Source organism: Myxine glutinosa, chromosome 2 (assembly GCF_964187855.1).
Source record: "Myxine glutinosa chromosome 2, kmMyxGlut1.1, whole genome shotgun sequence".
Lineage (NCBI taxonomy): Eukaryota > Metazoa > Chordata > Myxini > Myxiniformes > Myxinidae > Myxine > Myxine glutinosa.
This window is the reverse complement of record NC_136262.1, coordinates 139,856,323-139,879,358: the sequence shown is the minus strand read 5'-3', so window position 1 is coordinate 139,879,358 and position 23,036 is coordinate 139,856,323. Positions and strand designations below refer to the sequence as shown.

The 23,036-nt window shown below is 44.7% G+C and overlaps 1 protein-coding gene across 2 annotated transcripts in view; it reads right to left on the bottom strand.

The window, feature by feature from the left end:
- The window catches only part of ZNF532 (zinc finger protein 532), a 132,259-nt gene that overhangs the window by 21,489 nt on the left and 87,734 nt on the right, over positions 1–23,036 (bottom strand). For both annotated transcript variants that reach the window (XM_078771743.1, XM_078771742.1), the window contains exon 10: positions 12,387–12,499. In XM_078771743.1, coding sequence (XP_078627869.1) covers positions 12,387–12,499 — 113 coding nt within the window. The remainder of the gene's footprint in view (positions 1–12,386; positions 12,500–23,036) is intronic.

The window sequence follows — 23,036 nt, the reverse complement described above, 5'->3', positions numbered from 1 at the left end:
ATCGCCAGATAAGCATGAAACCGCATGTGAGCTTTCATCGCCAGATAAGCACGAAACCGAATGTGAGCTTTCATCGCCAGATAAGCACGAAACCGAGTGTGAGCTTTCATCGCCAGATAAGCACGAAACCGGATGTGAGCTTTCATCGCCAGATAAGCACGAAACCGGATGTGAGTTTTCATCACCAGATACGCACAAAACCGAATGTGAGCTTTCATCGCCAGATATGCACAAAACCGAATGTGAGCTTTCATCACCAGATACGCACAAAACCGGATGTGAGCTTTCATCGCCAGATACGCACAAAACCGGATGTGAGCTTTCATCGCCAGATACGCACGAAACCGGATGTGAGCTTTCATCACCAGATATGCACGAAACCGGGTGTGAGCTTTCATCATCAGATACGCACGAAACCGGATGTGAGCTTTCATCACCAGATACGCAGAAAAACCGGATGTGAGCTTTCATCGCCAGATACACAGAAAAACCGAATGTGAGCTTTCATCGCCAGATAAGCACGAAACCGGATGTGAGTTTTCATCGCCAGATTAGCACGAAACCGAATGTGAGCTTTCATCACCAGATACGCACGAAACCATATATGAGCTTTCAGCACCAGTTGTGCACAAAACCAGATATGAGCTTTCATCGCCAGGTGTGCACAAAACAAGATGTGAGCTTTCAGCACCAGTCGTGCACGAAGCCAGATATGAGCTTTCATCGCCAGGTGTGCACAAAACCAGATGTGAGCTTTCAGCACCAGTCATGCACGAAACCAGATATGAGCTTTCGGCACGAAACCAGATATGAGCTTTCGGCACGAAACCAGATATGAGCTTTCGGCGCCAAACGGGACAGCTGCGAGAACTTCCCACGAGAGATGCTACCCAGGAAAAGGAGCAAGAAAGGTGGTCTTCAACAGAATGTGAGGAAGTGGCGAATCAACCCACCATTGCTGACCGTCGTTTTAGGTAATGTTTGTTCATTGCAAAACAAAATGGCCGAACTTCGTGCAAATATTAGGTTTTTACACGAGTATAGAGATACATGCCTACTTTGTTTCACAGAGACCTGGCTTCATTCTGGCATATCAGATGGTGCAATGGATCTGGAGAATCATTAAATTGTGAGGAGATCGCAGAGGCTTCTGGGAAATGTCGTGGAAGGCGGTCTTGGTGTGTATGTACATCAATTCACGATGGTGTAATAACTGGTCAGTGAAGGTCAACACGTACCCCAGATTACGAGTTGCTTGTTTCGTCCAGTTTATTGTGTAATTTCGTTTTTTTTTTGGAGATTTGCAAACCTATACATTTTTGGAAACTATGGAGTATAACCAACCAGAAAATCAATGCTTCCATTTTCCTGTAAGCATGAATGGCGGCCATCTTGGATCTTCAAAAATGACCACCCACAAAGGCATTTTTCTCTATTTCAGCTTCTAAGCCACCTGGGGGTCTTGATTATGATAGCTAAACCAACATTTTCAAAGCAATGAATCCAATGGTACCAAGTGCAATGCTTCCCTTGACTGGAGAAAATTATTGTGTTAATTTAGTTTTTGTAATTGATTAGATGAACGGCCCAGTTTGGGACTATACTGAGGCAACATCGATGAATAATTACATATAAATAGCCTTAACGGAAAGATAATCAGGTGGAATATCATAGCATAATAGAACGCAATATGATTAGACAAAATAGTTTACTGTGAAACATCAATCATCATCATCACTCTCGTCAAAAAATGTAGTTTCCTGAGAATCTTCATCATTCTGGCACTGTGTGCTGCACAAAGATATGTCAAGTCCTTTGATCTGGAAGAGGAACAATCTCCTTCATCTGGAAGATCTCCTTGATCTTGATCTGGGAGTCCTTTGATCTGGAAGAGGAACAATCTCCTCTGCACTGACATCTGACCATCTTGATGATGGCCTTGGGTGCTGGGAGGACCACCGTTGTCACATCAGCTTCACTTTGCCATCGGTGTCTTTGTAGAAGCCATTCTGAAGTGGATCCAGGATTTCCTGCTGAGCGATGCTTGCCTGGCCTGGATATGTGCTCTCAGCATGTGCTGCGTAAGAGCACCAAGGGTAGGAGGAAGTTTGTGACTTTCAGCCATTGCTTGCAGAAAAGATGTCATCGCGTTCTGTCATTTGTGCAAGAAAATATCTTGCAGAAAATATGTAGTGTGTTTTATACCTCCCCCCACCTTCCCATGCCTCCCCCCCCCCCCCCCTCCAAGCCCTCTCTCCCCCCCACAGATCTCCCGATATCCCTGTTCTCTACTGTTGTACTTGTGTGCTACCCTCTCTCTCCCCATCTCGTCTCCCGCTACCTTTATCATATGTTTTTTATGTGTCCATTTGTTTTTTTGTGATTGATGTTAGCTCTTACACAAGCCTCGATCTTCTATACCAAAAAAAAAAATAATAATAATAATAATAATAATCGCAGTTGAGGGATGCTCTCAATGTGGATGCGTTTTGATGAGTATGCAGCACACACGAATGCAGCTAATGTGGACAGTATCGATTCATCACTTCAATGGCCTCTGTAAGCATCTGCAGAGCCTTGATGACATCTTCACGTGTTTTCAGCAAGACCTGCAGCTAGGTTGGCTTGCCTATTCGAGAGAAGCTCCAAGTAGTGTCGGCCCCTGTGAATGATAGGAAGACAAGGCAAAGCCGTTGCTCGTTCTGCACCAAATCTGTCCATATTGGCTGTACTTGAACAACTCCAGAAGCCATCAAAATGTTGGTGTTTCTTAGCAGGAGGTCATAGTTTGCTATGACCAGCACCAGTTCATGGGTGTCTGGAGAGAAGAATACCAACTGTGCATCATGTGGGTTTCGATGTGATGCCAATACTGCCTTGGATCAGTAGTGTCAGCTTCTCCGTGGTTGTTGTCCTCAAAGAACAGTTCCCTGTTGCTCTTAGTCTGTCCTGCAGCAGTCCTTGTATTCTATGGTTTTTCCTGCAAGATACTCAGTGAGATCAGCCTTTGTTTTGTTATGGTAAAGGAAGTGGCTCATGGGGATGTGTTTGATGTTTGTGTCATCTTTGATTTGATACTGGACTGGGTCCTTTACTTGTGTCCTTTTCTCTCTTTTGGTACTCTTCAGAGAATCAACCCTGTAGGTATCAAACACGAGAATGATCTCATTACAGTCTCTCGTTAGAGACATCAGCCTCCATCAATCGTTGAAGCATCCACCGAGATCTTTCACTGTCACTATTGCTCCAGGCTTCTTTATCAGCTTCTGCACAAGCAACATACCATCCACAAGTGCAATTTTCCGACTGGAATTGGGATCTTCATTGGATGTGGAGTCAATGGTTTTCTGGCTGTGTCCATTGCATCTTGCTGCTGGACACTTGCAACTTGGAGTTGTTGCTGATCTTACTGGGAGGTTTCGGCTGTTCCCAACTTCTCAAGGTGGTGGATCAACTTTGACTTGTCCGTGCATGGCAGCATTGGGCCATCTGGGACAAACGGTGCCCTTAGTGTCAGAGTGAACTCGTAATTTCTAATGGCGTGTTTCTGATCAATGTATCTGCTTGATCTGGCAAGGACCATAAGCCACCCATACATATCCTTGGTCACCTTCAGATCTACAGTATTGTCTCACAGTTTAACAGCGGTTTTCTTGCTTGCAGACATGGACATTTTGCTGCTCTCTTTATTTCTTCACTGGTGCCCATATGCTGACATCCCTGTTGATTCGCTCTGACATGTAGTCTTCATTGTGCTTCTGACCAGTGACATCAATGTTCAAGATCTGTGGCACATACTCATCTGGAATGTAGGCATGGGTGATCAGATTGTGGAGACTGTCACCTTCAGTTGCAAATTGATTACCATGACTAAGTATAGCCACCTTGATTTTTGTCTACTGCACCATGCTCCCTGTTGACTGTACTTGGTCCAAGGATGCTCTGTGATCTTGCCATCTTCCATGCTGAAATGACTCTTGTACTCTCTAGACAGGCCTGAGAGTTCTGGGGTGGCCATGAAGAATCTCGGCCTAGCATTGGTGTTGTTGGAGATGCCAAGGAGTCCAAACTGTGTTCGTCCAACACGGTTTGTTGATAATGGATCCAGTTGATAAGCATGGCTTTTGCGGTCTCTGGCACGCTCTATCTGGTCCTTGTTATTTGCATTGGAGTAGCATTTACGGCGACGTATAGCTTTCTCTATGGAAATTGTTTTTTTCGCGCAGTCTTGTAGTCGATTTTGCACTAGAACATAGTTTCCATCAAGCAAACTGGCTCTCTGTTGAACTGTCTCCACCAGATGCTGACATGAGTGTATTCTGTACCAGCGCTCCTTTCCTCGCGTCATTCGACTGGCACAGAATACACAGCTTCCAGTTGGTGGATTCCCGAGTTTGATGAGCCCCTTGACCACGTTTGGGTATCTCACTCATGACATACACCTACTGAAACCTGCAAATACAGCAAAGAGAACCACCACCTATAAACACAGCCACCACCACCACATTATTGGCATATTTCATATTTGTGTGTTGTAATATGACGGAAAATAGTTTGACAAAAGCCATAGTGGCCCCAGAAGTGGTTGTACCACATTATACCTGGTACCATTGGATTATTTGCCACTAAAAATTTATGTTTAGCCATTAAAATGACAACCCTGGGTGGTTTAGAGGCCAATATGTGGAGAAATACCTATTTAACAGTGGTCATTTTGGAAAATCCAAAATGGCCACCACACATACTTCTGGGAAAATTGAAGCATTGCTTTTCTCGTTAGTTATACTCTGTAGTTTCCCAAAATGTAGAGGTTTGCAAATCTCAAAAAAAAGCTCTGGACATAGTGAAGCGGACTAGTTGTTGGGCTTCGACCTTTTTACCTGCAACATGCTGCAGGTCTACAGGGTGAGTCAGAAGTCCCAGGACACGGGTTTAGCTGCTTCGACAAGATCTCCAAAATATAATTCCAGAAACGTTCTGCAGAGTTGGGCGTTTCGTATTCATTGTTAAGTCGCACAATGAAGAAGACATTTACATGAAATCATACAAACCAACTGTCATTTGTGAATTGTCAGATGCAGATCATGAAAACAGGTTGACAGCTTGCGACAATGGCGGACGTCATACGGATGCACTCCATGTCTAAGGAGGTATTGTAATTGTTGTATTGCTGTAATATGTTATTGTGTACAGGGTATTTCAAACTAGAGCTTCCAGGGAAGCAGAACTCAACTGAACTGACTGGACAACTTTAAAGTAGGTCAGTTGTCTGTACTAGATTTGACTTAAATGAAAAGCCAACAATCTTGTGTAATAATTTTAAGGTTCTTGTATCCTTATACTTGTCCTTGTTTTACAATTGATACAATGTTACACTTTGCAACAATGTTTTGTGGACGCTAGAGTGTTAACGTCGTTTTCATGACCAAAAACAAAATGGTCGCCTAAGTCCGCCATTTTTCAACGGATCGGGCCGAAATGTAATAACAACCTGGTGTTTGGGGTAAGGATGCTGCATGTCAAGTTTGATCAGAATCGGTTGATATTTGTGGACGCTGGAGTGTTAACGTCGAAAGGTTAACGGACGACAGACGACGACGACAGACGACGGACGCCGGAGGGTTCAGTATGTGATGAACTCAACTGGACGGTAGTCCAGTTGAGTTAAAAAGTGGACGATTTGAACGTTTTATTGTCGAAAAATTACCAAAGGCAGCAAAAGTTCAGTGACTGATGGAAAGCATCCACCATGCCATTTTCAAATCACTCATAATGCTGCTTGTAATTGGCATTTTCAATGTGTTCCGCCTCTGTTCAAACAGGGCAGGGCAGTGGCTGTAATGGATAAAGGAGTCGTACCATGGTAAAACGTATCAAAAACTACCCGATGACCCAACTACAAAGCAACAACGGTCCTTAAACACAAGATTGTCCGTGCTAAAACGCGCAGGCAGGCTGGGCAGCCAAGACTACAACTGGATTCACTGCAGCAATGGTTCAGCACCCAGACTATATGGTCTTCCCAAGATCCACAAAGACAATGTCCCTCTGAGACCCATTGTGTCCTTTGTTAATGCTCCATCTTACCGACTGTCAGGTTACCTTGCACGCATCATTGGCAGACTAGTGGGAAGGACCGATAGAACAGTCAAGAACAGTGGTAAATTTGTCAAAGGATAAGAGAGGTTAGAATCCAAGAAGATGAGACAATGGTATATTTTGATATCTCTTGATGTGGTTTCCTTCTTCACCAATATCCTGGTCGATCTGGCGGTGAATGTCACGCTCGATCGTTTGAAACATTCTCATGATTGGAAAATGGCTTGTCAAACCAGCCGACTAACACCTGAGGATGTTTCCGGCATGCTGGAGATGTGAATAAATAGCACAACCTTCATCTACGATGGTACGCACTATCGACAAATATTTGGCACAGCTCGGGGTTCACCGGTCTCTGCTGTTCTGGCTAACTTGGTAATGGAGGAACTTGAACAAAAGATATTTGAGCCCCATGAGAATTGGCTCCCATGATACAGGAACAGGTACGTGGATGACACTTTCGCCATTGTGCATAAAGACACGGTAGACCACCGACTTGGATAACTTGGCCGGGCATTCTCCAGCATTAGTTTTACAATTTAAATAAAAAATAAAGTAAATTGGCCTTTTGGATGTGGAGGTACACCTTAAGCCTGATGGCTACCTCCAAAGACGTCGGTCTACAGGTAACAAACCCACACCAACAGATTACTGGATTTTAATTCCTGCAACCCAATGTCCCACAAACGTGGTGTAGCACGGGCATTGGCAGCTCAGGCATGGACTGTGCCAGAGTCTTGCTCAAAAATGGGTATAGCAAAGGGATACTTCATACACTGAAAGACCCAAAACAGACAAAACGGAAGGAGCTAGATACGCTTGGGCACTGTGTACTGCGTTACTACCCGGGCCTTTCTGAAAGGATTAGCAAGATAGTACACAGCACATGGATTGGTGTAGCCTACAAGCCTCTACGCGCCATCCGCAATGTCATTTCAAAACTGAAGGACACAACATGAACTGGTGATAAATCTGGAGTAGTTTACCATTCATCATGCAAAGACTGTGATCAATTCCACATTGGTGAAACTGGAAGAAATTTGAAACAAGGCCAAATGAACCCGATAGAGCAGTTAGACTGGGAAAGGTGACACAATCAGCCATGGCACATCATTGCCTGCAATCTGGTCACAAATTTGACTTTGATGTGACCTGCGTCTGAGACACGCCGACCAGACCAGCAAACGACAGATTGATACAGGAAGCATGGCATGTGAAGAGCCGAGAGGGTGGTCTAGCTGGGGAGTCAGTTGACATACCCAAACAATACACACCTCTCATACAAATGGCAAAAACTGGATGGTACAAGCATCTGGATGAGGTGAGCAACAAACAACAACAACACTCAATCCCAAACACAGCACTCACTTGTGTACAACACACAACGGAAACTCCAACAACCACACAACCCGCACCTCTTCACATCCAACCCGGACACGAAACCACTCATAGTGGGGTGCCCCAGAAACACAAAAAACAACAGCAATACACACACACACACACACACACACACACACACACACACACACACACACACACACACACACACACACACACACACACACACACACACGTACAATAACCAGATCACATGTGAGTAATAACGAAAAAAAAAGCAGAGCAACCCATCAATGATGTGCCTTGACGTTTATTTTGCTTCAGGTTTCCAAAAATAAAAAAACTCATCCATCTGACGTCGAGCACCGTCACGTGACGAATAAAAACTGGCATGCACTGGGGCTCGTGGTCTATTGGTCACAAGCGTGTTGTGAAGCGGGTGAAACGTCACCCGAGACCAGGTCTGCTCTTGCTTATTTGCTCAAATTTCCGGAGTCGATCTAGTTTTTTTTTACTTTCTGGTTGGAAGCGTCTCCTTTCTTTAAAAAAAAAAAAAAAAAAAAAAAAATTATATATATATATATATATATATACACACACTAACGGCGCCTACCCATTGCTTCACTAATGGTCCAATTAGTTGTCCTGTTTACCAAAATGAATGTAATTTAAAAAGTGCTTTGCCATCAGCATTGCCCAGGTAAAATAGGGAATTCTAATACCCTCTGCCACCACAAGGTAGAGCTACGCAGTACACATTTACATAGAGAATGTATGTCCCTCGTCTTCCCCCCTCCCCACCCACACACCACAGTATTAGGCCGCAGCCACATAGCCTATGTTACCCCCCACGCATAGTAGTACGTATTTGTACTCTGAGTTTGGAGTTTGTAATAATTTAAAAGTTGTGGCCGTGCATAGAACACGTACGTACAAGACGGAGGGATCGATTTTTGCCTTTTATAGTTGGAGATGCTGATATAGTAATTAGATTCTTACTCGATGAAATTTTGATTCTCTCTCAATGAAAACAATAAACATGTGAATGAAGTTCAGAAGTTTGTAGACTGGTGTGACGTCATTATTTAGTTGCTAATGTCAACAAGGCAAAGGAACTGATTTTTGATTTTCGACACTCAGCAGGTGACCATGACTTTTGATCATTCATGATCATGGTATCGAACACGTTCCTGAGCATAAGTGTGTGGGTGCAATGATTGACAAATTGAAATGGAGCAGGAATTCCCAAGTGTTGGTCGTTGACCAAAGATCGTACTTTTTAAAGAAACAGAGTTTCATGTTGATAATAGCATTTTCATTCTTTTTAATCGATCCTTGGTTCAAAGTATTCTTTGTTTCAATATTTAATGTGTTCATTTGGTAATTTGTCAAAAGAAAATGTGAACAAACCGGAAAGACCCATGAAGATTGCACAGCGTGTGATACGAACAGATCTTCCGTCAATTTGTATCTTGGACGAGAAGCGCGCCATGTTGAAGGTCCACAGAATAATGCAAGACCCATCACAGCCTTTGTGGTCCCTTGGTGTCGCTTTCGACCATATTTTGTACCCATTTTAATGCGAGTGTGGAAAGGGAGGGATGGGAATCCCCCTCCCCTTGAATTGAAATGGAATGGCTAGTGGAAGGACAATTTCCATGTTTTTTACATGGACAACAATAAAAAAATATTGTTTAAAAAATGGTGAAACCTTTGGAACCATTTATTATGGAGGCAAACATGGCGACATTCCACCATCTCTCCACCACGTGCCCCTTCCCTTCCCTCGGTTCTTTTCTTCTCTCGTCCCAAATGTATTTCCCTTCTTCCTCACTCATCGTCCACACACCTCTCACACATCCTCTTATTCGATATTTTTTCATTTTTAATCTCCCAATTTTATGGCGACAGTCTACAATAATGGGATGTGCTGAAAGCGCAAAACGGTATTTGACAAATCTGGGAAACTGACAAGAGGTATGTTCGGTCCAGAGCTAAATCATTGATATGTGTGTTTAAAGGTATAAATATCTACCCACAACGATCTTCCATAACACCTTGATATCCATTTCCAGACTCCATTAGAACAAAATAATTCCCTTAAATGTTTTCCTTTTCTTGAGTTCCATTTAACGTTTGGTGTAATGTTGAGAGCATCCTCTCGGAGTCTGGGTGGTCGACAGTTCAAACACCGGTCGAGTCAAACTAAAGACTTTAAAAATGGTACGTGCTGCTTCCTTGCTTTATGTTCGGCATTTGAAAAGTTAAGACAATCGACAATTGCCAAACTGGAGGAGGAAATTCCTCCTTTGGAAATGCCCCGCTGAGTGCAGTGAGAAAAGTGGCGCCATTGTTGCACCGTCGCTGGTACCAGAGTGCTCCGGGAAGTGAGTGCACTTCACCCAAGCTCAGTGGCTGTGTCTGTTTCATCAAACAGCCTCTTGTATTCGTGTGTGTGTGTGTGTGTGTGTGTGTGTGTGTGTGTGTGTGTGTGTGTGTGTGTGTGTGTGTGTGTGTGTGTGCGCGCGTGCGTCATCAAAAGGTGAATGTGTGGTCAGTGTCAATGCACTCTTCCCGGAGGTCGGTGCACAGCCCCGTTCGTGACCGCGGATAAGATGGTAATTTGCCGAGCGGATAGCAGCCGCGGCACGAACTGTTAACAATGACTAGACCCGATTCTCAAATGTTGGCCAAATCGTGCCACAGGTATTCAATGGGGAAAAGACAAAGACGACGGATGTGAAGAAGAAGAAGACAAAAAGGGTTTGAAATATGACTATAATTTATTACTACTATTTACAACCAAAAGAAACCAAGGAGGAGGAAGGATACGAAAATAAAGACAGAAGGAATCAAGGAGACACAGTGCAACGCTAGCTTACCTACAGTCTTGATTAATACCCCAGGACAAGACACACAAAACGGATGACAATCAAACTCACACGAATGGGGAAATGAAGGCAGGAACGATTGGCTGGAAGGAGGGGAAGGTCCAAGTGGTCCACAGAGCTGGAAGGTTGCGGGTGGTGGGTGTGATCCCGGCTCGAGTTGAGCAGCCGCCGACTCTCCCCAATCGTCTCCGCACGGCGACGTGGCTTCTTGGCCGCAACTGCCGTCACCGCCGTCGACGCTCCAAGCTGCGGTGGCTAAACCTGCCGTTGGTTCAAAGCTGCGGTTTGTTCACAAGCTGCGGTGGACTCTTTTGTGCGTCTCTCTCCGAAGCTCGTCTCACCTCCTCTGGACTTATCTCAGGCGCATCTCTCTTGGACTCAGAACTCATCTGGCGTGGGGAGCGTCCCGCTGCGGGTTATATAGGCCCCGCCCTTCAACCTTTGCGAACCTCCCCAATCGCTCTTCCTCCGCCCTCTCAAGCCAAACCCCTTTGGCTGGGTTGGTTGAGCGGGGCCGACTCACTCCTCCCCTCTCTTTTACGAGGTGGAGACACGCCTTTCTTCTCCGAGCCGGAGCACATGGCAATGGCGGCGAATGCAGTTGGCAATCGAGGCTTTAGGAATGGGAATGAAAGGGAATGGGAATGAAAGGGAATCTACTCTATTTGAATTCGGTAAAATGGAGTATTAATTAATGGAAGACAAAGCCTTAACCTAATACACAGAATAAGGAAATAACTACCAACAAGCAGGAAATCTATGATTGGCTAACGCGATTGTATATGACCTAACTAAGGGACGCCCTTTGACCTTTATACACAACTGGAGGAAGGAGGGTGATATTTCTACAACAATAAAAAAACACAATTCTCATATCCACAACAATATATATACGTGTGTATATATATATATATCTATATATATATATATATATATATATATTATATATTATATATATATATATATATATATTTGCAATTGTTGGGGCTGTATTTGTTGCCGTTTCATTTTCCTGTGCGGCATCTTCTATTCGCACCTGTTTTTGGAAATCCTTTGCCAGGTGAGTTGGGGATACTTTTTCATGTTTGTTGTGTTCATGTTTGTTCACAAATTGCATCCGATAGTCTGTTGAGCATTTCACATACTCAGCTGGTCCTACACTCGTCGCTCTGTGCACCTGGCTTCATCAGGACACTCCCTCCCTCTCATCTCGGCAGGTACATTATCAGGATGCACTGGTTTTTGTAAAACATTTTGTGGATGGTAAGGAGTTTTCTTGTTTTGATGTCCAACTTATTATGAAACTTATGATTGATGATTTCTGATTGAAACGTATTGATTTGGCATATGTTTGTGTGTGTCAGCTCCATTATAAGCATTGGATCCTATTTTTTTTTTAAACAAATAATGAGTTCCTTGAAACTGAACCAAACAAGGAGCCCATGTCGGTAAAGCAAAAGAACATGGTGAATAAACAATGTTATACAGTGGAAGTTATAGTGGTAACTGAATAAACAACCCGATGTTTTCGAAATTGTGCATTCAAAATGGTGTGGATGTCTACAGAGGACCCTATTTAAATTTAGAGATAAAAATCCGTTCCGATAGAGCTCCTACACGAGCTGAGTCTTTGTGCATTTGACTTCCAACAAACTTCGTCAACCAACACAAGTTCCATAAGAGTAGACCATCATAAATTGTCAAACCATGAAAATGCTCCCAGAGTATTTATTTTCTTTGAGAGATTGCTTCTGTATCGATCTTTCTACCCAATGCAAATTCCCTTACCCTCATTCCTCCCCACACCCATTGCTTGTCCAAGTCTCCCTCTATTTTGTCTTTCAACCATGCTGTTGGTGTTTCCCCCCACTCTCTAGTGTTGCTTTTGTTCTCTTGCACCCTGATCCGTTCAGTGTACCAGCTCCTGCACGAGCCTTGACCTTGTACTGTGTACCAAAAAAGAAAGAAAAGAAGGTGTATTGAAACAATTATTATTCTTCCTTACATGAAACAACACCAGCTCCTTCCAAACCCTTTGTAACTGCTCAACATACTCACCAGCAAGTGTACACCTTGCGAATTCCCTCATGGTTGATGCGAATGTGCCTGCGCAGACTATGCGATGAGCTGAATGACCGGTCACACTGCCGGCAGGGATACTTCTTCACAGGCTGGAGAACATGGGAGTCAGCTCGAGAGATTGTTATGAAAAGGTAAATAAACAAGTACAGATACATTCAAAGTACACCGCCCCCATGCCAAATAAATAAATAACATCCTCTCGTGCAGCATTGCCGGGGCACCTAAGGCGTCCGGCAATACCGCCATGCAGCGCATAGAGATGGTATTGGGAGGGTGACACAACAACAGCAACATGCATTTTAAGGCCATTTTCCCTGCGAGAGCGGGGGTTAGCCTTGCGGTCCCCATGACAATCTTCTCCATTTTGCCCTATTTTCTGCATCTCTCCTTGTTAACCCCCTTGCCCGCATTTCTTCTTCCACCATCTTTAGCCAAGTCTTTCTCGGTCTTCCCCATCCTCGACTTCCTTCTACATTCATTTCCATCACTCTTCTCAACCAGTCACTTTCATCCTTCCTCAACACATGACCAAACCATCTCAACATGTTCCTCTTCACAGCATCAATCGCAGGCTCTATTCCCATCATCTTTTGCAATTCATCATTTGTCTTCCTCTCTCTCAACGATACTCCGCACATCCACCGAACCATTCGCATTTCCACCCTTTCCAGCCTTCGTTGCTGCTCTACGTTTATTACCCATGTGTCGCTCCCATAAGGTATTGGGAGGGAGAAAAAAAAAAAAAAATTGATTGTGAATTGAATTGAAAAAAACAAACAAAAAAAACGCAATACCATAAGGTATTGGGAGGGAGAGGTGTACAATAAATTGATTGATTGTGAAATTAAAATAAACCAGCAGTGGTACCCACCCTATGGGCGGGGCTTCAATTGGGAAGCCCAAATGAAAAGGCAAAATATCAGAAATTGAAGGCTTTTTTTAATTTTAAACGATTTATATTGTTATGTCGGGGGGGGGGGGGGGTAAAGGAATATCTAGAGTCAGGTAGATCTGTATAGGTAACATGCTTCGACTGTCGCGATAGGGAATCTACCCTGTAATAAGTTCTGTGTTTTAGGCGGTTTGTTGGGATAAGAGTATACCTGTGAACATACAAGGATGTTCAGGTGATAAATAGTGGAGGGACTAAGATAAACCCCTGTGTGTCAGACCTGGAAATCATTCCTTTGTCCCTTATGGCAACGCACTCTGAGAAACACTTAGATAGGCCCTTTAGTGCACACATTAATTAAATTCCCTTCCCTTACAAAGACTGTGGAAAACAGGCAGAAAGCCAGGACGGGGCGCCGCTGATGGGGCCGTAGCCAGCCACACCACCAGCTGGCCTAGCAACCAGCCTCGTGGCAAGGCTGGGAGCCACGCCCAGAAGGACTGTTGATTGGGCAGGGGGAGGGGGGGAGCAACACCAGGGCGGGAGGCACTCGGCCAATGAGAGGGCGCCAGCTAAAGAGAAGATTGGAGGAGAGTCGACGAAGGTCATAAAAGGGTGCGCTGCACGACATTTTCTCTCTTGGCTCTGGGTTTTCATAGCGTGCAGTCGCATTTGCTCTCCTTTGGCCCTCTCTCCCTTTTGGCCCATTCTTCTTCGCTGGTCTCTTGACGCTGCACGACATCTTTTAGTCTCTGCGCTTCTCTTCTTCGTGCTGACGGTTCGCTCCTGGTGTGGAGTGGTGCTTGGAGCGGTGCTCGGCCCTTCGCGGTGCTGTTGGTGCAGGGAGCGAGTGTTGGTGCTGAGCAGGCGGGACTTCGTGCTAAGAGTCGCATCGGGGCCTGGCGAAGCATGCTAGTGGACGAAGGGTTTCTTCGTGCCGGAGCTTGGAGCCGCGTGTGGGCAAGACGACGAACAGATAAGGCCGCACCCCACATTCCCCGAACATAACAAACGTTTCTTTTCGTAATTCATTCCCTCGTCTCGTATCCGAAATCTGTGTGTGGGGACGTCCCGATGAGGACATTTATTACCGGCGTGTGCTTTTCCTGTCCCGCTATCCTTGTGAATAAACCCTTGTATTATTTTTCTGTATATATCTGAACGCAGTTTCCGTGTGGTTTATTTAATAGGGAAGACTGCAGGGATCTTGTGCCGCCCCTCCATCCCGCGCAATTTTGTGTAGCTTTCCGCCATTGAGTTTTCACCTCAAGAGCTAAGGCCTTCGCAATCGGCTTCCGTGACCGTCTGATTTTAATCAAAGGCGGCCACACGACAATATAAATATCTGTTAAATCATATCACATGCAAATCATCAAAATCTAAACAGTATTTGTAGAATTTCAATAAAAGCCACATCACTGTTCATATTGGTAAATACTATTCCATCATGTTTGGAAAAACTGGAAAATTTGAAAAATTGCAAAAACAAATTGCAAAAACAATATAGCCTATTTTACTCCAGGGGGTCCCAGGATTACCCACCCAAAATTTTGTTGCGATCGGTTCAGCCGTTTTTGCGGTACCTGGGAACAGACGGACGGACAGACATTTGGTGAATTATAGTAAGATACAGTATATAATAATCGTATTAATCGTAATATAATATATATTAATATAATATAATATAATAATAATAATAATATAATATATAATATAATATATATTATATATAATATTATAATATATTATAAATATATAATATTATATATAATATAATATATAATATTACGTAAATCTTACTATAATTGAAGATTGGAGGTCACGTTTTTGGAAGCTGTTCCATGCGCTCACGCTTTCGAAGCTAAGTAATTTTTTCACAATTGTGTTTTTGTCGAGACTGTATCTATCTTTCGGTGTGTGTACCGATAGCGTATCTTTAGAAAAAATTTCGGTGTTAATTTTTCGTACATGTATACACAATCGGCGGTTAATTCGTGTCGCGTATTCTGAGGCCGAGTACTAGTACTAGTAGGCTTAGGCTACCGTCTCCGACCTTGTGGTTTTGTTTTCTCTCAGCGGTTCGTCGAATGTGCTGCAATTACTTTCGTTCTCTGTTTCGTCCCAGTCGTTCACCCCATACTTCCTTGTTTAATATCGACTCAAAAAAAAAACCCCAAAAAAATATTTCCTTCTAAGTTCTTATTTGTTCGTTCGTTCTTCGTTCACGTTGTTCGTGATCACACGATCACGTGTTTAGAAATGTTTAATCTCTCCCCTGAAGAACTATATTCTGTCATATATTATAACACCTTTTTCTTCTTCTCCTATAAAAGGATGCTTTCGTCTTGCTCACCAAATCTATTCATTCCAAAAAAAAATACCATCTCTTACAGTTCCTCTTTTCTACATTCCCGAAACTCTCAAGCCCTCCACCCCTCCTTCAGCGTCCTCAAACGTATTTTTGACTCGAAGGTCTCACTCATTTTGCAAAAAATGTTCGTTTCCCATGAATCGTACACTTTTCAAAATGCAATCTCACCCCTCCCCTCCAAATCTTCCCCATCCCCCCTTCCCTCCAAAACTTCCCAATCCCCCCTCCCCTCCAAAACGTACCCATCACCCCTCCCCTCCAAATCTTCCCTATCACCCATCTCTTTCAAATATTCCCCCTTGCCCCTCCCCTCCAAATCTTCCCCATCACCCATCCCTTTTAAATCTTCCCCCTTGCCCCTCCCCTCCAAATCTTGCCCATCACCCCTTCCCTCCAAAACTTCCCCATCACCCCTCCCCTCCAAAACTTCCCCATCTCCCCTCCCCTCCCCTCCAAATCTACCCCCTTGCCCCTCCCCTCCAAATCTTCTCCATCACCCATCTCTTTCAATTCTTCCCCCTTGCCCCTCCCCTCCAAATCTTCCCCATCACCCATCCCTTTCAAATCTTCCCCCTTGCCCCTCCCCTCCAAATCTTCCCCATCACCCCTTCCCTCCAAAACTTCCCCATCACCCCTCCCCTCCAAAACCTCCCCATCACCCCTCCCCTCCAAATCTACCCCCTTGCCCCTCCCCTCCAAATCTTCTCCATCACCCATCCCTTTCAAATCTCCCCCCTTGCCCCTTCCCTCCCTCCTAAACTCCCCCCACACCCCTCCCGTCCGAGACTCTCTCTCGCTCCTCCCCTCCTGGACTCCCCTCTCACCCCTCCTCCTCAAAGCGTCCTCCCTGCTTCTTCCCCCTTCCAACTTTCACCTTCATCTCCCCCAACCTTCTGCCTCGCTCTTTCCCCTCCTCAAATAACACCTCACTGTGCCTCACCCAATCTCCATCAAACCTTTTGTCCGCCCCATTCTTCCCTTTCTCCAAGCTATTCTGAAATCTCTGAAAACTCTGAAATCTCTGACACACCTTCAACAGCTCTCCCTCCTCTTCCACATCTTACCCTACCCCTCCCCCCCCACCCCCCCTGTTCTGTATCCGATGCTCCCCCTTCCTCTTCATTAACGGTATGGACCTCAAACATCCGGGGCCTTCGCTCAAACTTGACTGATCTCTCCATACAAGTTGCTTCTGATAAACCAGATGTGATCTGCTTAACAGAAACTTTCCTCCTTCATGATGTCTCTGATTCCTTGGTATCTCTCCCAGGTTACTCCCTCCTCCGGTATGATAGACCTGAGCCTCGTCCTGGAGGTGGGGTTGCTATCTTTATAAAAAACTCTCTTCCTCACTCGCCCTCCACTGCCCTCTCTCCACCTCACCCCCAGGAATACCTTTGGCTACGGCTTCCCCTTCGCTCCCACCTTTTGTTCATATGTGTGTTGTGCCGTCCACCAAACAGTGATGACTCCATCTACATCTCGCTGTCTGATAATATGGACCAACTTCTATCTACCCATCCCAACTCTCTCTTCCTCATATGTGGTGATTTCAATTGTCACCATGCCAGTTGGCTGGGTGTGGGTACCTCTCTCACCAGCCATGGCACTTCAGCAAAGGACTTCTGCGACTCACTGGGACTGACACAATCTGTCGATTTCCCGACCCGGATCTCAGTCAACAGAGCATCTGCTCTTCTGGACTTGGTTATGACTAACTTCCCTGAAAATGTCTGCTGCTCTTCTGCTCCAATCGGCTCATCTGATCATGTGCTTGTTAAAGTGGACATCTCTCTGACCATTCTCAGAGAGCCTCCTCAGCGTCGACGAGTCTGGCATTTCACTCTGGCCAACTGGCACGGTCTTCAAGCAGCCATCAATCATTTGGACTGGTCTCCCATCTCTACCGCCTCTGACATCAACTCATCCTGGGAATTCTTCCAAAGTAAATTGCTCTCTCTCATGCACAGATTTATCCCATCTCGTCTTCAGTTGTCATACCCTTCCTCCCGTCCATGGTACACAGAATCTTGTGGTGTGGCTGTTGCCCAGAAACAACTTGCTTTCGTCTCCTGGAAAGCAAATCCAACGGAAGGAAATCTCATTTCCTTTCACAAAGCCCGAAACAAGTGTGTGTCCACCCTCAGGAGAGCCAGGAAACAATATCTCTCTGTTCTCAAGACCGAACTCTCTTATCTGTCTCCCTCTTCCAAATCCTGGTGGCGTCTGGTCAAATCTGTTTCTGGTGTTTGTTCCCCCTCCATCCCCTCCCTCACCTCAAACGGCTACACGGCTGACTCCGCACGTGAAAAAGCTGAATGCCTCAACTCTGTGTTTGCCTCTAAATCTTGTGTCCCAAACCAATCCCTCTCTGTACCCACCGTACCCAGCTGCTCCTGGACTCTGTCCTTTCCTCCTGACAAGGTGGAAAAGTTTCTGTCAACCCTCGACTCTGATTCTGCAACTGGTCCTGACGGCATCAGCCCACGGGTCCTAAAATCATGTTCTTCCGCTCTTTCACTCCCTCTCTCTGTTCTCTTCACCCTCTCTTTTGCTCAAGGTCATCTGCAATCTGCTTGGAAATCAGCCAACATCACCGCTTTGCACAAAAAAGGTGCAAAAACAGATCCTAGCAACTACAGACCAATCAGCCTTCTCCCAATTATCAGCAAAGTAATGGAATCCATCATTGCTTCAGATATGAAATCTTTCCTCTTCTCCAATGGCTTGATCTCTGACCATCAATTTGGTTTCAGACCTGGTCACTCTACTCTGGACATGCTGCTTCTGCTTTCTCAACAATGGATGGAGGTCCTCAACACCAACCAGGAAATTAGAGCCGTCTCCCTTGACATTTCACATGCCTTCGATACGGTCTGGCACCCCGCTCTGCTCACCAAACTCTCCTCCTTTGGTATCCAAGGAAATCTCCACGCATGGCTTGTGGACTTCCTCTGTAGTCGTAGCCAACTTGTGGCCCTAAATGGGTTTATCTCATCTCCTCTTCCTGTTCAGGCTGGAGTTCCCCAAGGCAGTGTTCTGGGCCCTGTGCTTTTTCTGGTCTTCATCAATGATCTCTCTGACTCTGGAAAATCCTCTCTATCTCTTTGCTGACGACTCTACTCTGTCGCTCCATTCCTCATCCCTCAGATCGGCAGTCTGCAGCCTCCTCATTCTCTGCAGACCTGGACAAAATCACAGACTGGGCAAACAAGTGGAACATGTCTTTCAATCCTGACAAATCTCACACTCTTACGATGTCTCTCCAAAAAGACCGACTGGACAACCCTCCCATCCACTTTCTGAATAATCCTCTCCAAGAAGTTCTGTCACTCAAGCTTTTGGGTCTCACTATCTGCCATGATCTTTCCTGGGAAAACCACATTTCAAATCTGGCCTCCAAAGCCAGTCGCCGACTGGGCATCCTCCGTCGTGCGAAGTCCTTCCTTGGCACACCTGAGCTCCTCACCACTTACAAGGCTTTCATCCGCAGCTCTATGGAATACTGCTCTCCCCTCTGGTCTGGTGCTCCTGCCTCACACCTAGCTCGTCTTCACGCTGTTGAAACCAAAGCGTTCAGAATCATTGGAATCTCCAGCGATGAAGCTAACTCCAAGGGCCTTTCACTCACTCACCGCAGGCAGGTTCGTGGTCTTTCCGTCTTCTACCGACTCCTCTCTGGCCTTGCCCCCCCAGCTCTCTCTGGGCTCTGTCCCCCAAATATTCCTACAGGTCGCACAAGATCTGCCTGCAACCCTCTTATGGTTAAAACTGCCAAAATCAAGACTTTCTGCTCACCTTCACTCCTTCATTCCTCTTTTCTCCCGCCTCTGGAACAAACTCCCTCACTCTCTTCAATCCCACTCCACACTCCAGGTCTGTAAAACAGCTGTTCACCACCATCTCTTATCTTCCCCCATCCAAAACCTTGATCTTTTCTATCCCCACTAATTTCACCCCAAATCCTACACTTTTTTGAAATACCAACTTCTGTCCTGGAAGTCCTTGGTCTTCTTGTGTTTTGTACCTCTCCCCCCCACCCCCTTCCCACGCCTCCTCCCCCCAAGCCCTCTCTCTCCCACACTTCTCCCTGCTCTCAAATGTTGTGTTTGTGTGCTTCCCCTTCTCTCCCCATCTTGTCTTCCGCTCCCTCTTTTTATATATTTTGTTTGTCTGGTTGATTTGTTTGTGAAATAAATGTTAGCTCTTTCACGAGCCTCGATTGAGGATACATAAAAAAAATTTTTTTTAAAAAATATCGTAAAATAATTAATTTCTTCATCAATTGGCTAACAGCATACCTAAACCCCCAGTGTTTCATCCGAATCTAACTTTTTGATAACTAATTAGATAATTAATTAATCAAAAATTAAATAATGAATCGACTGATTGACTAATCAACAAATAATTAATCGATCAATTGATTAATCAAAAATCCAAAATATCCTTTAGAGCCACATCACTTCGTCACTATCATGTCCAAATATTAGCTTCCTAGCTCAAAAGGTGCCTGAGATATTTCCAAGATGAGAAGAAGAAGAACCACCTTTAGAGGCCATTTTTCCCTGCAGAGCAGGGGTTGGCCTTTTTCGGGCACCGTGGTCCCCTTTTTTGAAGCAATGATTTACGGCCGGAATCCCTTCCTGCTGCCAACCCTGTTAGTCGCCTCTTGCAACACACAGGGAATTACCAGTGAACTGGTACTCAATTTGCCGACCTCGGAAGGATGACAGGCTGAGTCAACCCCCCTGGCGTTAATTCAGCGATCGACGGATTCGAACCGAGGATCCTAGGATCCCAAGCCGGCACCCTAATTGCGAAGCAATCACCAGGAAACACCAGGCAAACATTGCCCAGATGAGAAAGAAAATAAATGATTAATAATAAAAATAAATCAAAAATAATCATAAAATATTTTCTTAATCAATTGGCTAATAGCATACCTAAACCACCTCCAGTGCTTCATCCAAATTTGTAACTTAGAAAAATTCATCGTCATTGAACAAATAATTAAATAATTAATCGATTTATCAATAAATCAAAAATAGCCTTTACAGCCAAATTACTTGGTCACTATCGTGTCCAAATATCAGCTTCCTAACTCAAAAGGTGCCTGAGATATTGCCCAGAAGAGAAAGGAAATAAATAAGTTCTTAATTAATCAATAATAATTAAATAACGAATCAATTAATTGATTCATCAAAAAACAAAAAAATACCGATTTTGCAAAAGCACGTGCTCACTATTGTGCCGAAATTTCAGCTTCCGAGCTCAAAGGATGGCTGAGATATCGCCTGGACAAACAAACAAACAAGAAAACAAACAAACAACCAGAGTGAAAACAGAGTACTCCTTCAGCAACCGTCATCGCCGGGCCCTCTTCGGTGCCCGTCGATGACGTCATGCAGCGCCTGGAGATGGAATAGGAAAGGAGTTGTGTACAATAAATAAATGCAAAAAGAAATTCACAAATAATTGAGGTCTACTTTTTATATATAAATATATATATATATATTATAAAGCTCAGGGTCCTCACACATGAAAGCTCGCTTGGAGTTTGCAAAAAAGCACCTAAAGGACTCTCAGACTGTGAGAAACAAGATTCTGTGGGCTTTCATGTGTCTTTCACCGAGGAGAGGCTTCCGTCTGGCCACTCTGCCATAAAGCCCAGATCGGTGGAGTGTTGCAGTGATGGTTGTCCTTCTGGAAGTTTCTCCCATCTCCACACAGGATCTCTGGAGCTCAGCCAGAGTGACCATCGGGTTCTTGGTCACCTCTCTTACCAAGGCCCTTCTCCCCGACTGCTCAGTTTGGCCGGGCGGCCAGCTCCAGGAAGAGTCCTGGTTGTTCCAAACTTCTTCCATTTAAGAATTATGGAGGCCACTGTGATCTTGGGAACCTTCAATGCAGCAGAATTTTTTTTGTAGGCTTCCTCAGATCTGTGCCTCGACACAATCCTATCTCTGAGCTCTGCAGGCAGTTCCTTCGACCTCATGGCTTGGTTTTTGCTCTGATATGCATTGTCAGCTGTGAGACCTTATATAGACAGGTGTGTGCCTTTCCAAATCATGTCCAATCAATTGAATTTACCACAGGTGGACTCCAATCAAGGTGTAGAAACATCTCAAAGATGATCAAGAGAAATGGGAGGCACCTGAGTTAAATTTCAAGTGTCATAGCAAAGGGTCTGAATACTTATGTAAATGCGATATTTCAGTTTTTTCTTTTTAATGAATTTGCAAAACTTTCTAAAATCCTGTTTTCTCTTTGTCATTATGGGGTATTGAGTGTTGATTCATGAGGGAAAAAATTGAATTTAAACGATTTCAGCATAAGGCTGCAACATAAGAAAATGTGAAAAAGTGAAGGGGTCTGAATGCTTTCTGATTGCACTGCATAAAGGCTGAACTCAAGGAACATTTTTTAGAGATCATCAGAGAGTTCTGTTGTACTGATCATTGTAATTATTGTGCTGTTTCTGTGTTATTCCTGTAATTGCTGTTGGTCCTTTGCAATTGCTTTGATCTCTGATCGTCTTTCCAATTAAACATTCTCAACTCGACCCAGAGTGGACATTGAATCATTTCCACGTCACCATTAACACCCTCCACCCACCCAAGCCCACCTCTTTTCAAGTTTTTCCTTGGAGTTTCAAGCTGTATCCAGCTTGTTCACCCCGTTTCCGCCCCCCGCCACCCCATCTCCTCAGCCTTCATTCTTCCCCATTTCTCAAGGGCTCCCTCTATTTTCTCCCTCATCCCTGGTGCTAGTGTTTCCCTCCTCTCTTTCTCCTGTTCCTTTTGTTCTGTTATGTCCTGATCCATTCTGTTCAAGCTCCTCCACGAGCCTCGTCCTTGTACAATTAACTTCCATAAAACTATCCCACATGCACACGATTAAACATTTTGCTCCCCCTTGCACCATTAAGTTTGAGTCTGCAGCTTATAGAATGTGTATGCTTGTCCAAAGTCTTTCATAAACTGTTTGGCCAAGCCCGACGTTTGAATGGTGCTGGAAGGAATTTGGATTTTAGCCAGGGTGCTGGAGATAACACGCCTAATTTTCATCAAAAGATGTACTGGGATTTCTAATGTCCAGCGACTATTGGTAGCCGGCGATCCCCAAGCCCAACATCCATCTGAGGGACGGCAGTCAACAGACCTTCAAATGAGCTGTAAAAATGAGACATTGTGACGTCGACAGGTCTGACTAACGTCACTCGTCGCGCCAGGAGATTTTGCTGCTCCTGAAGATCACCGAGTTTACCAAACTCACACTGCGTTGAATTAATTGTTCTTTAACATTTACAAACCCCAAGAAACAGCCAATAAAAGCCAAACCTGGTGGTGAAACAAGCGGGAGG